We start from the raw sequence: 15,524 nt of genomic DNA, 5'->3' as shown, positions 1-15,524 counted from the left end.
TTTACAAATTAGGGCAAAAGGGCATGAATTTCCAGAGCTCGGGATGTTCTGGCGATAAAGCAGGGAGATCCTAGCCTGAGATGTCCTTAATCTGGTCTTGGAGGCCGGCCTGGCTTTCTGTTCCCCTCCTAACTTCTGGGTCTTGATCTTGATGGCACAGTCATCATGACTTTGATCTGACTTTCCTAACATCATCTTCTCTCAAATCCATGGAACCTCAGGGTTGAACGGGGCCATTGAGGACTTCTAATCCAATGCCCTCCATGACTTCACTGAGAATACACCATCCACCCTTCACTTGCTGAGTTTGGAAGCTGGAGGGGAAGGATGGTCAGGAGCCATTCAGTCCAACCCATTCCTTAAAGGAATCCTCACTATAACATATATGACAAGTGATCTTCCAGCCTCTGCTTGAAGATCTCCAGGGAGGAAAGCTCCCCCCATGTGGCCCCTTCCACTTTTGAATAATTCCAATGACCTAGGTTCAGATTCTGCCTTGAACTAGGCCCTTCCTTTCTCTGAGCCTCAGTTTCCTCATCTGCAAAAATCTGGGATCATAAATTTAAAGCAGAGGGAAACTTCAGAAGTCATTTCATCTAACCAGGTCCTGCCTCGGACTTATTGACTGTGTGACCCTCAGTAAGTCACTTTAATTCTCAGTGCTTGAGGCAAATCTCTATGATTCTAAAATATAGAACAAGTGCTATTCTGAATGAGCTCTGTACATCAAAAAGACTACAGGTCTGGTCTCTATACCTTATCTAATTGTTAGAAAGTTTTCCCCAATATCATACCCAAATTGACCTCTGTAACGTCTACTCTTTTTACAACACAAGGCAGCCTCTCCAGTTTGTGTCTTTTCTGACTTTTAGGAAGTTTTCCTTAGAAGCTTAGATTCATAAATTTGTAACTGGAAAGGCTCTTAGAAACCATGTAGTCAAATCCCCTCTCTTCCCCAACATATTAAAAAAAATTAGGACCAGTTTTATATGGAGCTGAAATCTGCCTCCTTTCATTTTTCTTATTGATGAATTTTTGAAAGTTTATTCCATTGCACTAACTTTGTGAGGTTTTTTGGGATTCCTGAATCAGTCGTCTAATCTCTCAGCTATCTTTTCTAGCTCATGTAGATTCCTAATTTGATGAGCATGGCGTTACTGTTCTCATGAGAGTAAGTGATGGGGCTCTGAAGAGAGCAGCACCAAGGACAGAGACCTGGAGCACTTCTCTCTCTACTGGGGTCCATTAGTATCTTCCATGTGTCAGGCAATGTCCTAGGCACTGCTGATACAAGTGCAAAGAAATCATGTCTGCTTTCAGGGATCTTATATTCTAATAGGGGAAGATAATAAGTAAATATGAAAATACATATAGGATAAACATCTTCTATATATATTTATATACACATACAGTCCCCCACAGAAACACAATATACACATATAATTACACTCATACATGTATATATACACATATAATACACACATACATAATACATATATATTTATTTATTTGTATATATCTACATCCATCCATCTATCCATCTACTTATATCTATCATCCATCACTCTGTCTATCCACCCAGCCGTCATCTATATTTATCATCTATCTATCCATCCATCCATCTACCTATATCTATCATCTATCTATTCATTTATCTATATCTTCTATCATGTATTTATCATATACTTTCTTTATTTCTTCCTTCTTTCCTTCCTTCCTTCCTTCCTTCCTTCCTTCCTTCCTTCCTTTCTCTCTCTTTCTTCCTTCCTTCCTTCTTTCCTCTCTCCTTCCCTTCTTCCTTCCCTCCCTCTCTCCTTTCTTTCTTTCTTTCTTTCTTTCTTTCTTTCTTTCTTTCTTTCTTTCTTTCTTTCTTTCTTTCTTTCTTTCTTTCTTCTTTCTTTCTTTCTTTCTTTCTTTTTTTTCTTTCTTTCTTTCTTCTTTCTTTTTTTCTTTCTTTCTTTTTCTTTCTTTCTTTCTTTCTGTCTGTCTCTCTTTTTTTTCTTCATTTACATCTATCTATCTATCTATCTATCATCTATCATCTATCTATCTATATCTTTGTTATTTGGGTAGAGGGTCCTAGCCATTGGTGGAATCAGGAAACCTTCATTGGAAAACTGATCTGTGTCTTAAAGAAAGAGAGGTACTTTCTGAAGTGGAGGTGGGAAAGAAGTGCCTTCAGACATGTGCGATAGCCAGATGGGAGGATTGTTTGTGAGGAGAAGCCAGGTTGGCTGATTCCACTCCCCACTTGTAAGGCCTGACCAGATTGTCACCAATGGTATCCAGTTAAGCCTTTTGATATATGTCCCATTCTCCCTGCTGTTTCCATCCGCATCCTTGGGTTTAGATTTTCACAGGTATATCCCCCAACCAGGGAACATTCCCCAGAAAGCACCTCATGTTTACAGTACGTTACATGCAGTGCAACTATACATAAGCCATATGGGACTCACGTTAGTAATTAGTGGACAAGGTCGTTGCTTCACAATTGTTTCTTTCTGGGCACAGGGAGGTTATCTCTGAGACCATCTCTCCAGAGGGATTGTGTGACTCATCCTTCCCTTCACCCTGCCTTCCAAGCTCTCAGATGGGGGCCAGAGAAACTACTCAGGACCAGCTGAGCTATCAGATTGAGGACACAGCCAACTCTGCTGGGGCAGGACTGAGAGAGTCTATTAAAAAGATGGTGCCCAGAGATAGGAAGCTCTGGCTCTGGTACTGTCCTGGACTTGGAGGCCTCTCATTTTCCCAGAAATAAGAGACTTAATTGAGGAGGGGGCTGGTCCTTTTAACTGCTTTCTGAGACTTGGTGACATCAGTTGAATGAGATAAGAGCAAGTATTTATAGAATGTTTTATCTTAGGTAACTCATCTTTGTTGAATTCTCCTACCCTCTTCTTTCTCCTTCTTATTCCTCCCTTATGAGAAGGTGGTGGTAGTGTAAAATAAAGGAATTGGGCCCAATTGCTTCTAAGGTCCTTTTCAACCTTAAATCTACATTCCTTTCTCATAGGTTTCTTCTTTTCTCTCTCCTGTTTCCTAGCCATGTTTGTGGGATAATGAGTTTTGAAAGGAAAAGTGGTCAGAAAGTGCCCATATGCTGATGCCATGAAAAAGAACGAACTTAAGGTTTTGGGAGAAAATTAAAAACAACATACATCATGATTTCCACCTCAGAGTCCATGTGTAGAGCCGGTTACCATCCCCAAAAGAAGCTTTTCTGGAGCTGAGTAAAGGGGGTAGGGAAGATAATTGGATGAGTAAGAGAAGTGGGGGAGTGGGGGAAAAGGCAAATGCTAATGTGTAGACGTAGCAGGCAGGATGAAAATGGGATAGGATTAAAGTTTATAAACTAATCAAAACAATGGAGAGAAAACAGAATTTTAATCATCAAATCTCAGAAGGATATCACTGACATTTCTGTAACAACTTAAGATTTGCTTTACCTGATTATCAATCTCCAGTTACATAAACATTAAGCTGCAGTGCAGTGGACTTGGGAGCAGGAAGATTGGAGTTTCGGGCCTATCTTGGACACTTTCTAGCTGGGTGATTCTGGCCAAGTTCTGAGTCTATCTGGACCTGTTTTCATGCATTTGAGCCTTACTACAAAACCACAAAGTAGATATTATTGGGATTGTTATTGTCTCTATTTTACAGTTCAGTAAACTGAGGTTCAGCGAGATTAAATCTATAGCCCAAATCACATAGAATGAATGCATAGAATGAAAATCTTCCCTGACTTCAAACCCATTGCTTTGTCTACTACACCCTCTGGTCCCTGAAATAGCAGTTCTCCAGAGCTGGGCCCATGTTCTCTTATTGACTAGCTAAGTGACCTTGACCAACTTAATTTTACTTGCTGAGTCTTGGTGTCTCTCTATAGGGATAATAATATAAGTATGTACTACTTACTTCTGAGGGGGTGCTATAGCTATTAAGTGCTTTAGATTTGGAAGCTATTATTATTTCATGGAACTAGTTAGCCCAAGGGGTGGGACAGGCCAAAAATATAAATAGCTTCAAAAACATTTAGCTAAATCATGGCTAACAAAGCCATAATGGTTACTAAGGAAATATTAAATCATAGCATTTGAGAGCATGAGGGAGGTGTGTCTATGTGTGGGGGGACATCTTAGATCACAGAATGTCAGAGCTGGGAGGGCCCTTAGAACCCAGGAGGTCAGAGCTGGGAGGGCCCTTAGAACTGAGGATGTCAGAGCTGGGAGGGCCCTTAGAATCCAGGAGGTCAGAGCTGGGAGGGCCCTTAGACCTCAGGAGGTCAGAGCTGGGAGGGCCCTTAGAATCCAGGAGGTCAGAGCTGGGAGGGCCCTTAGAACCCAGGATGTCAGAGCTGGGAGGCCCTTAGAATCCAGGAGGTCAGAGCTGGGAGGGCCCTTAGAACCCGGGAGGTCAGAGCTGGGAGGGCCCTTAGAATCCAGGAGGTCAGAGCTGGGAGGGCCCTTAGACCTCAGGAGGTCAGAGCTGGGAAGGCCCTTAGAATCCAGGAGGTCAGAGCTGGGAGGGCCCTTAGAACCCAGGAGATCAGAGCTGGGAGGCCCTTAGAACCCAGGATGTCAGAGCTGGGAGGGCCCTTAGAACCCAGGATGTCAGAGCTGGGAGGGCCCTTAGAACCCAGGAGGTCAGAGCTGGGAGGGCCCTTAGAACACAGGAGGTCAGAGCTGGGAGGAGCCAGTTCTTCTCTTAGTGATCACCCGGTTCAAGCCACTTAACAAAGGAGGAAACTGAGATCCAGAGAGATAATGGGCTTTGTGAATGAATGGCCAGACTTAGTCTCCATGGCTCCATAAGCCAGGGCTCCTGCCTTTGAAGGCATGGGAAAGGGTGGTCTCTTCCACTTTGCCCTGTTGGTTCTGCTTCTAGAGACAGAATGCTTGGCCAGAGAGATCCTAGATCTGACTCAAGGCTAGATCAGTGAACTTGAATTTGGGTGAACAGAATGATTCAGTACAAAAGATGATAGATTTCAAGTCAGACCTGAGTTCCAGTCTTTCCTCTGATGTGTGACCTCTGCCACTCTGTCTGGGCCAGAGTTTTCTCCTGTGAGTGGGTGAGGCTTGTGCAGCCTCTTTTGGCCCTGGAGCTCCATTCCTGTGTGTGTGTGAGAGTGTTTGAGGACGAGCCGTCAGTCCCCCGATATTGCCACGGTCACTGGGGGATGGGATGGCTTCTGCTCTCCCTGCCAGGCCCCCGGACCCTCTCCTGATGCGCTGTCTTGTTTCCCTGTGCTCAGTGTGTACCAGGTGATAGTGGAAGAGGACCGCGCCCGGAGGATGAAGCGGGAGCCTGGAGGTCAGGACTGCTTCCCGTGCCACTGACCTTTGACGCTGCCCTTGCCCGGGGAGCGGTCCATTATTTTGGGGCAGAGCTGCCAGCCAGCAGCCTCCTGGAGGCCACACCTTTCACCGTGGGCGACAACCAGACGTACCGCGGCTACTGGAATCCCCCGCTGGAGCCCAAGAAGGCATATCTCATCTACTTCCAGGCCACAAGCCACTTGAAGGGGGTATGGAGCAGCCTAGGGCTTGGCAGGGGCTGGCAGGGGCTGGCAGGGGTGGGGATACTTCCCCTTTCTCCTCAGAACTAGCGTATTCTTCCTCGGGAGCCAGGCTGTGGGGTTTGAGCAAATTTTGATGCCCAAGGCATTGAGGGGGTCGTGGAAAGAGTCCTGCATTTGCAGTCTGTGTTTAAATCCAGATTGGGATCCTGCCGTGATCCCAGGTAGGCTGTGAACTTTTCTGGGTCCCAGTTTCCTCAGTCGTTATATGAGGAGACTGGACCATATGACCTTGAAAGTTCCTTCCCCCTCTGAATCTCTGGCCCTGTGATCCCTGAGGCTCCCTCCCTCCATCTTCTTTCCTTTTAGTTCCCCCAGTTTATTTCATGTCTCGTAAATATGACCCATTTGGACATCTGAGCCTCGACTTGATTCTCCTAACTGCCTGTGTGACAGCTGTGAGAGAGGGGGCAGGAGGCTTTGTGGGCCTGTGAGGCTGGGGGAGGCTGAGGTGCCCCCTGCCTCAGGAATATGGCTGGCCCTGAGTGCCAGGCTCGGTGGGATTGACCTTCCTTATCTCATGTGTGTCTCCTCAGGAAACCCGGCTGAACTGTATTCGGATTGCTCGCAAAGGTGGGACCCTGCTTCTCCTCCTAAATCCCTCCCCTACCGGCCCGACCTTGCCCTCCTCCCCTTTCCATAAGCGAACCCGCTGCCCTTTGCTCCACAGAATTCCCAGCTGGCTTTTCCCTGGGCTTACTTTGGGGAGGTGGGGATGAGGGCCACCCAAGAATGGCCGTGCAAGAGCCTACCAGTAGGATTGGTCGTGGACGGGGAACTGATTGATCCCCATCCCCATTGGAGGAGATCAATCATACATGTGGAGTTACATACATGTGCTGTATTTCAGCACACACATGAGTGATCACAGCTGGTTATGCACATGGTATATTTATGTTAGGGTAGGCACAACCTGGGGCTGTTAATGTGGTCTCTTTGGGCATGTCGGTCCAAGTCTTGCATCAGATATTAGCCACGAGACATTAAGTGAGCACTTAATTTCTCTGAACCTCAGTTTCCTCATCTGTTAAATGGAAGTATTGGGGTAGATGGTCCCCAGGGCTTCTTGCAGCCCCGATCTTCCATAAGTTTCAAATTTGACCTTCTTTTGGAGTAGCTTTAGGAAACAAAGGATGTGGAGGAAAAGGAGAGAAGAGTTACTTTGTTCTCTCTCCTGATCCTTTGTAACTGTTAGAGGGAAGGCTAGTTTAGCTTTGGGTCATTAAGGGATGGTAGGGGGCCTTTCTTTGTCCCCTTCCTTTCACCAGCAGCTATCCCTTAAACACACACACACACACACACACACATACACTCTCACACACACACTCACTCATACATGCTCACACACACTCATTCACACACACACTCCAGTTTCAGCCATTCAGGTCCTTGGATATGCATAGTTATTTGCACGGTGTCTTACCCATTGGAGTGTGAGCCCCTTGCAGACCAAGACCGGGGTTTTGTTTTTCATTTTTTGCATCCCCAGCACTTAGCATCACAGTGTCTGGCACTCGGAAGCACTTAAAGAATGCTCAGTGGTTGGCTGCCTAGCAGCTGAAGATAAAGGGGAGACCCCCCTTGCCCCACTTTGGGGGAGGTCGGAGCGGAGGTCTGTGGGATTTCTCTGCTTTTCCTCCCCCTTGCGTATAGAGTTCGGACTTATTAGGCAGCTGTGGCCTGATGCTTTCCTAGGGTGTGACATTTGGGGAGCTAATGAAGTGCTGCTGAGCTTGGCTGAGACGTTCTGTTCTTTTGTCCAGTGCCGTGAGGGGAGGAAGAGCTAAGCTTTGGGGAGCGGGAGGGAAGGTGGCAGGGGCAGGGCCTGAGAAAGGTTTCTGCTGGGGTACGTGGATGACCCCGGGGGAGGCCGGGCAGCTCCAGTGTGGAGGGAGGAAGCTGGGGGAGGCCACAAGAAGCCTGGGAGCTCTCGGTCTGAGAGTACAGATGGCCAGTCTGCCGTCTCCATCTAAGGAAGGATGCTCAGGGATAGCTGGAGTTCCCTGGAGGCTCACTCATATCCCGGCATAGAACTGAGGATGGTTAGGGAGGCCATAGAGAGGGAGTGGGCTTGTGCTGTCAGGGGGAGCTGGGGCTGCAGCCCTCCAACCGTCCCTGATGTGTGCACCCAGTCAGGGGTTTTCAGGCTAGAGCCGAGGCTCCTTGTGGGAACCCTGGGTTCTGGTTCTGACTTGATTTCTAGCTCTGTGGTCTCTCTCCACATCTGCTAAGAAGTGGATTTGGTCTTTTCATGTCCCAGCATTCTGGGTTCCATCCAGGCCATCCCAATTCCTTTATCCTGGTTCACGGGAGTTTCCCAGGTGAGAGCAGGAATGAGGTGGGATGGCAATGGACATCAGGAAGTCCTGGTCTCATCCCCAGTCAGTTTCCCCAGACCTAGCTGCTAGGGCAGCTGTTATCTTCATCAAGATGCAAGAGAAATTAGCTAGCCCCTGCATTTGGGTAGCTTATGGCCTGGTAGTGAGCCTGCTGTTCTTCCGTGGGACATAATGTTTTCTCCTGCAGCCTATGGACACTTAAAAGCACATTGGTCCATCAACCAATAAGAAAGTGTTAAAAATTTTTTAAACTAATTTTTAAATTTAGTCTAAGTTTAATCTACAACTCCCCTTCCCAAAGGACATGTCCAAAAAGAGAATTATATATGGATTTCATATGAATCTTGTATGTACAATTTGGTTTATATGCACACACACATATAGGTATACCTATATAATTAATTTACTTTTAATTAAATTAATAAAAATTTTAAAATAAATTAAACACTAATTAAATTAATTTAAATTAAAGGACTGCTTTGAGAGTAGTCCTGCTTTAGTAAACATTTAATGGTTTTTAAACATTTATTATGCACCAGAGTAGTTAAATTATTTGCTCATAGTAACGAGTTAGTGAGTTCCTGAGACAGGATTTGAACTCAGGTTTTTTCTATCTCCAAGTCACCAGTGCTCTCTACAATGCCCAGGCCTCTATTTATCACAGTGCTCCTTATAGCCCCTTAATAGAATGTAAATTCTTGAGGGCAGAGAGAGTATTTTTAATCTTTTTTTCTACCTAGTATAGAGCACAGGGTATTCATTCTATTAGTCATGTCTGAGTCTTTGAGACCCCATTTGGGGTTTACTTGGCAAAGATATTGGAGAGGTTTGCCATTTCCTTCTTCAGCTCATTTTACAGATGAGGAAACTGAGGCATTCAGAGTGAAGTGACTTGCCCAGGGTCACACAGCCATTAACTTTTTGGTCAGATTTGAACTCATGAAGAGGAGTATTCCTGACTCCAGGGGCATCATCAGTTGTATTCATAGCACATACTTAGGAGAGGGTTATTGAATTCAACCTGTAAAATGGAAATAATGCTTGTTTTCCTTACCTACCTCGTAAGGCTTTTTCTAAAAGAAAACATTTTGCAAGCTGGGCTTAGATTTTATTTATTTTTGATTTTTTTTTCAATATTTTATTATTGATTCAGAGGAAAGAAGCACAAGGTTGGAGAAATAGTTGGGGTTAGATCAAGGGAGGGTCTTGGATCCAAAGGGAGGCTTTTGGACTCAATGGCAATAGGGAGCTTTGGGGGAATCCATGTCAGAGAATACGCATGTTCTGTGACTGTAGTTTTTTGGTGGGTGCGGCAGTAGGGTTAAGTTCTTGCTCAGGATCATACGGTTGTACTCACACTGTACCAGCTGCACCTTGTATTCCTTCCAGTTTGCATTGTCACCCGTGGTTCTGCAGGGTGGTTTAGGGCTCCCCTCTGACTCCTCGCCCTGGACTTTGTCTCCCCAGCTGCGTGCAAGGAGAGTAAGCGGCCCCTCGAGGTGTCCCAGCACTCAGAAGAGATGGGCCTGATTCTGGGTGTCTGCGCTGGGGGTCTTGTGGTCCTCATCATCCTCTTGGGGGCCATCATCATCATCATTCGGAAAGGGTGAGTTGGGTGGGGAGGCAGGGATGGGGAGCCCCACTCAAGTTCCCATGGGAAAATTCAGGGACCTCTTCTCCTTGTGACTAGACCAGGGTCTCCCACCTCTTCCCCTGCCTTTCCTTATATACATATAAATACATATATGTGCAATATATACACACATATATGTATATACATACATACATGCACATATATGTACACACACTTATCTGCCTCTCCCCATGAATAAACTCAGTATCTCCCACCTTTTCCCATGGGCAAGACCAGAGTTCCTATTGTCCTCTGCCTTTCCCCAGGGGGCAAACATAAAGTTCCTAATATCCTCTACCTTTCCTCTCGGACAGAACCAAAGGTTCTTCCCGTGCTCCATAGAGAGATCCAATGTCCGTTGCTTAGCACACAGTAGATCCTTCATAAGTATTGATTAGTTTGTTTGAATGGAAAACAAAGCTTCCCGCTGTCCTTGCACTGGTAAACAATTGCCTTGCTCTTCCTCCAGAGGTAAGCCTTCCCTACTAGGGTCAGACCCCCATTTCTCACCTTCCTTCTGTAGGAGGGCCCAGCATCTCCTGTCTCGCCCCTATGGACGAGAGCCTGTCCCCCTGGTCCCCATTTCCTCCCCCTTTCATCCTCCCTCAGCAGGGCCAGGCCCCACTGTCTCCCAGCGCAGCCCGGTCTCCCTCTGGACAGTGCCGAGGAGAGCGGGCGGGCTCGGGGTCCGTGACTAGTCAGCCTTGACCGGCCACTTTCATTCACGGCTCTGGGGAGGACTTGTCTCCGTGTCAGTGTCAGATCAGTGGGGCTGAGCCCGGTGCCAGCTTGAAGCTGGAGAGATGTCTGTAAACACATCAGCCATGAAAGTAGCGGGCACCGTGCCCTTAGGCCCACCAGCCCATGCCAGTGGATGCCGCTGTCCAGGGAACTGTGGCACGGTGCCCGCTCAGCGCGCCTGAATTAGCATCTGGAAGTTGGTTTCCCAGCGAGCGTGGCAGGAGAGTCTCATTTCTCACCTTCCCTGAGGTTACGGGGAGGGAGAGGTGGAGGGGGGAAGTCAGTCTGCGCTCAGGGAAGCTGAGCAGTCAGGGCACCTTCGGGTCCCGCGCCCAGGGATGGCACGGAACCAGGCTGGGGATGGCTGCCCTTTCCCTGGGCCTCCAGTTGGCTGACTTGGCCAGACAGGACCAATGAGAGTCTGACGGCTGAAGAATGTCAGCGGTGGGCGAGAGGGGTAGGGAATGACTGAAAACTCTCAAGTCATCATCCCACCCATTCCCTCTTCTGGCGGTCGCTCAGAATCACGGAGCTGAAAGAAACTCAGAAGGCAGTAACTCAAAGCAGGAGTCTCCTCTTCAAGGCCTCCAGCAGCGGTCTTCTGGCCCCTGCCGCAAGACCTTAGCATCCGCTACTAGGGGTAACCATGTCCTTGTGGGAAATCCCAAGGGTCGGCCATCCTCACTCTATATTGATGTGGAATCTCCTCTCCTGTAAATTTCACTGATTGCACCTCCCAGGCCTGATCCCTGAGATCAAGCAGGTCAAGATCAGTCCCTCTTCCATAAGAAGGAAAGGGGGATGGGAGCGTGGTGGACAGAGCTGGGGGTTGGGAAACCCAGCTTCTAGCCAGAGTCTACGTTTAACTCACTGTGTGATCCAGCCAGTCATACCCCTCACTGGCTCTGATCTCTCCTCGGAAGGTTGTTCTGAGGGCCAAATGAAGTTATGGATCACTGGGCAAGCAGTAGGAAAGGTAAAACACCGTTGACAAAGGAAAGAAGATGATATCACATTCTATTGTTTCTCTTCCAGCTCTTGAGGTATATTAAAAATGATTTTTATTTAAATTTAAATTAAAAAAAAAACCAGTGATCTTTTCTCTTGCTATGTCCTCTGGACAGGGGACCCAGAATCCAACTTCCTGGTTACCTGCTTAGCTTGGCAGCAGCCTGGCTCTCCTGTGGGTGGCCTGAAATTTCAGGAGTCCTTCAGCATTGTAGGGATTCACTCCTCCCTTCTCCCTCCCTCCCTTGCAAAGTGGTTGGATTGGCTTTTGTACTGGGAATTTTTTCTGGGTTCTTACACTCTTCATAATGGCCAGAAGGAGCTGGAGCCAAATCTTAGATTCTAGGAAACGATGTTCAAAGACTGGATAAATGGAATAGAATCTCAGACTCATGGAAGCATAGAATATTAAAGCCATAGGGGATATGAAGTCACAGAATATCCGAGTAGAAAAGTGCCTTGGAACACACAATGTTGAATCTGGGAGGGATCCTGTACAACAGAATGTCAGAGCTGGGAGGGAGCTTAGAATATAGAATGTGAGAACTGGAAGGCCTTTAGAACACAGAATAGCAGAGCTGGGAGGGGCCTGAAATACAGAACGTGTGTGATCTGGGACAGGTTTCAGACAACAGGATGTCAGAATTGGGAGGAAGCAATCTAGACCGAGCTCCTTATTTCACAAGAGGAGAAAACTCAGGCCTGGGAAGGAGGAATGATTGTCCAAGGTCACACAAAGAGATGGAGGAAGAGCTGGCTCTGGAAACCTTCCAGCCCTCCTCCTAGCTGGCTCAGAACCACTTCCTGGCTCCAGATCTCCAGGCTGGGCCCACATCCACCCATTGGCTCTTGTCTCTTCCTTGCTGTTCTGGAGCAGATAAGCAAGATGAGCGTGGGAGGAGGGCTGGAAAGGCACCCTCCCCTCGGGCTGGCCTTGCTTGTATTCTAGCTGGAGAACCAGTAGAGATGCAGTTATAAGAGGGAGCCAGGTGATTTCTGTTCCTTTGGGTTCTGGGCTAAAAGGGGACCAGGCAGTTGGGGGAAGTTGGTAGAGAGGGGACTGGGAGCAGTGACAGGGAGAGAGTCCTGAGGGTCCTCCTCAAGGGCAGGGGGGCCTAGGATACAGGAGGTTTGCTCAAGAGGATCCATTTCTCCCCTCTAGGAATTCCCTTTACTTCCTCCTCTGCAAAATGGGAGCTTAGATGAGGTGGTCTCTGACCATTTCATTCACTAAAGCCAGTGACTCCTGGGTTCTCCCTTCCCTCATTCCTGATCCATGGCTATTCCTCCAGGAATCTCCCCCAGGCCTGCCCACCTGTCTCCCTTCAGAGACTCTCTTATATCTTTCCTTTGTATTGGCCCTTGCTCTGCCCTATCCCCATTCCCATACTCTCAGGTTATCCTGAATTGGGAGGGGTCTCTGTAAGGGGAGAACTCTGTGAGAAACTGATGAGAAGAAGATGATGTGTTAATTTGTGCAAAGCAGACATACCGGCTCTTTGGAAGGCAAATCATGGCTCTAAGCTGGAGGAGGGAGGCCAGAGGTGGAAGGGGACTGGAGAATCCTAAGGGAAGTCCCAGATGTTCTGTACTTCTTAAAACAGGGCTGTTTTAGACCTCTGTCTAGGGCCCTAGAGCCTCTTCTTCTGAACCACACCTTCCATTCACGCATCTGGGGAAAAGGGCCTTGCTATAAGTTATAAGTAATTTAGGGTCACCAGCCTTTGCCTCATATCTGTAAGTGGTCCCATGTCCTAGGAGAATGGAGGCAGTCACGCGGGAGGCTTCCAGGGCTCGTGGATGGGGAGATTGATTTGGAGCAGGACTGAGAGATTGGGGTGCTGAAGCCAAGAGCAAAAGCAGAAAGCTTTATATAAATGTAGGTTAGTATCTTAAGGATGGAGCCTCAGGGTCAGATTCTTAGGTGCCACAGAAAGGGAAGAAGAGAATAGAGATACTTGAAGGACTTTTGGGCTTAGTTGTCAGGCAAGGACCAAGGAGACAGCTTGATACCCTTTGAAATTTGGGCTGAGACTTTATAAATTTAGTGGATCTTGGGATAAAGATGCTTTGCAATTTGGTTTCCACTTCCCTTGTCTTCCTATATGTTAGCGACCTTTCTAAAATATGATGCCCATGTACTCAACTATTTGAATGAACCAGGGCAGAATACAGCAGGGCTGTTGCTTCCTCCTTGATGCTCCTATTCATGTTATCCCATACAGCCCACAACCCTTCACTAACATTCAATTTTGATGTCTCATTGTAGTATAGGGCAGTGGTTCTCAAAGTATCATCCCGAGAATCCTGGCAGGTCTCTGAAACCCTTTCAGAGGATCTAAAAATTCAGAGTTTTATTTCTAACATGGTAAACATCTATAATATAACCCATCTAAACAAAAACTCTTTGGACAGATCCTCAGTCATTTTTAATGGTATAAAGATACTGAGAATAAATGTTTGAGAACCACTGATAGAGGGTGTTCCTATACTCTTGAAGACTCAACTGCCAGTCTTGATCATTTAATACTGAGTTAGAAAGATTCAGAGAGGGGCCTGGTTGGTGACAGATTGGATGTCTGTCAGAGGGATTATAAATGCTTGATGGAGTGGGGAGGCAGCATGACATGGTGGTGAGGGCACTTGGAATTAGGAAGTCTGGGTCAAGACCCTCTTTCTGACACACAGTGATTGTGAGACTTTGGGTAGGGGGTTTAATGGATGAGGCAGTGAACTTGTGGTTAAGAAGGCTTGAGTTTGAGTCCTGCCTCTGACATTTGCCATCTGTGACCCTGAGCAAATCACATGACTGCTCTGTGCCTCAGTTTCCCCATTTGATTAGACTTGATGACCTCCTAAGTCCCTTCTAACTTTTAATCTATGATTGTATGATAATATGAATTTTTTTGGCTTCCACATCACACTGTTGGTTCTCTCTTTCCCTCTCTGTCTCTCCTTCTCTCTCTCTCTCCCTTTCCCTCTCCCATCCTCCCTCCCTCTCTCATATTTCTTTCTGTCTCTCCATTTCTCTTCTTCTTCTTCTTCTTCTTCTTCTTCTTCTTCTTCTTCTCTTCTTCTTCTTCTTCTTCTTCTTCTTCTTCTTCTTCTTCTTCTTCTTCTTCTTCTTCTTCTTCTTCTTCTTCTTCTTCTTCTTCTCCTTCTCCCTTCCCTTCTTCCTCCTCTTCTTCCTCTTCCTCCTCCTCCTTTTCCTCCTCCTCCTCCTCCTTTTCCTCCTCCTCCTCCTCTTCTCTGTTTCTTTGCTCTCCCTGTTTCTGTCTGTTTCTCTATCTCTGTCTGTTTCACTTTTTCTTCTTTCACTCTATTTTCTTCTTTCTCTCTCTTATTCTCTCTCTCTCTCTCTCAATAGGAACTTTTGTCTAGCTATTCCTCCCCTAGCTTTACTTGTTCAATTGATATTTTTAACCTGAGGGCAGGGCCTAACATTTACTGACATTTTATTCCCTCTTACTTGATTTGGCTCATCATTACAGTCCGTCTTGATTCATCATTCCACTTTAGATTCAATTTGTGTCATCCAATATGTTAATTACCCCTTTTTGCTCCACCCCAGCCCCCAGTTTTTTGTCATTCACAAATGTAATAAACATATGATGTCTTTATCTAAGGCCCAGGTCCAAACCCATTAACATGATCCATTAGAGTTCTTCCTTTAGATAGATGGACATTGATTCATTATTCACCACTCAGCCAGCCCTCCTTGGTTGGGTTTTTTAAGTGGAATGAGGTCTAGGCTGAGACCTAGGCCTGGAAGGGACCTCTGAAACCTTCTAGTCCAGTCCGCTTATTTTATACCTAAGAAAACTGAGGCCCAAGAGCTTGAGTCATTTGTTCATGGTCCCTTGGGAGTAAAGTGGAAGATTTAACCTTTGACTTTAGACATCCAAGTTCAGCATTCTTTCCATTGCTCTCTGCTTCCTCTCCTTCCCCAACCCCAAGCTACTTTCTAGGATTATTATAAGCTACAGTGGGAAAATGGACATTTAAGTGCTTTTAAAATAATTATAGACACTATTATTGTGGAGGGGACTTAGTCACTGGAAAATTGATTGGACCAGGTCCCTAGCAACTATAACATTTAGTTGAGACTCGGGAGGGGGGTCCTTGAAGAGGCCAGCTGGGCTGGCTGCAGGGTAGGGTTCAAGGTCTTCTTGGGACTTATAGGGGACATTACCTGAGTGTCTGGTGAGGTTAAATTTGAGAC

At 46.6% G+C, this 15,524-nt stretch overlaps 1 protein-coding gene across 1 annotated transcript in view; it reads left to right on the top strand.

The window, feature by feature from the left end:
• The window catches only part of PTPRU (protein tyrosine phosphatase receptor type U), a 116,176-nt gene that overhangs the window by 58,587 nt on the left and 42,065 nt on the right, over positions 1–15,524 (top strand). Inside the window, 4 exon segments of the mRNA XM_051987997.1 lie at positions 5,258–5,331; positions 5,334–5,530; positions 6,118–6,154; positions 9,388–9,526. Of these exon segments, the coding sequence (XP_051843957.1) occupies positions 5,258–5,331; positions 5,334–5,530; positions 6,118–6,154; positions 9,388–9,526 (447 nt within the window).

Source organism: Antechinus flavipes, chromosome 3, assembly GCF_016432865.1.
Source record: "Antechinus flavipes isolate AdamAnt ecotype Samford, QLD, Australia chromosome 3, AdamAnt_v2, whole genome shotgun sequence".
Classification (NCBI taxonomy): Eukaryota; Metazoa; Chordata; class Mammalia; order Dasyuromorphia; family Dasyuridae; genus Antechinus; species Antechinus flavipes.
This window is presented reverse-complemented; position numbering and strand designations above follow the sequence as displayed.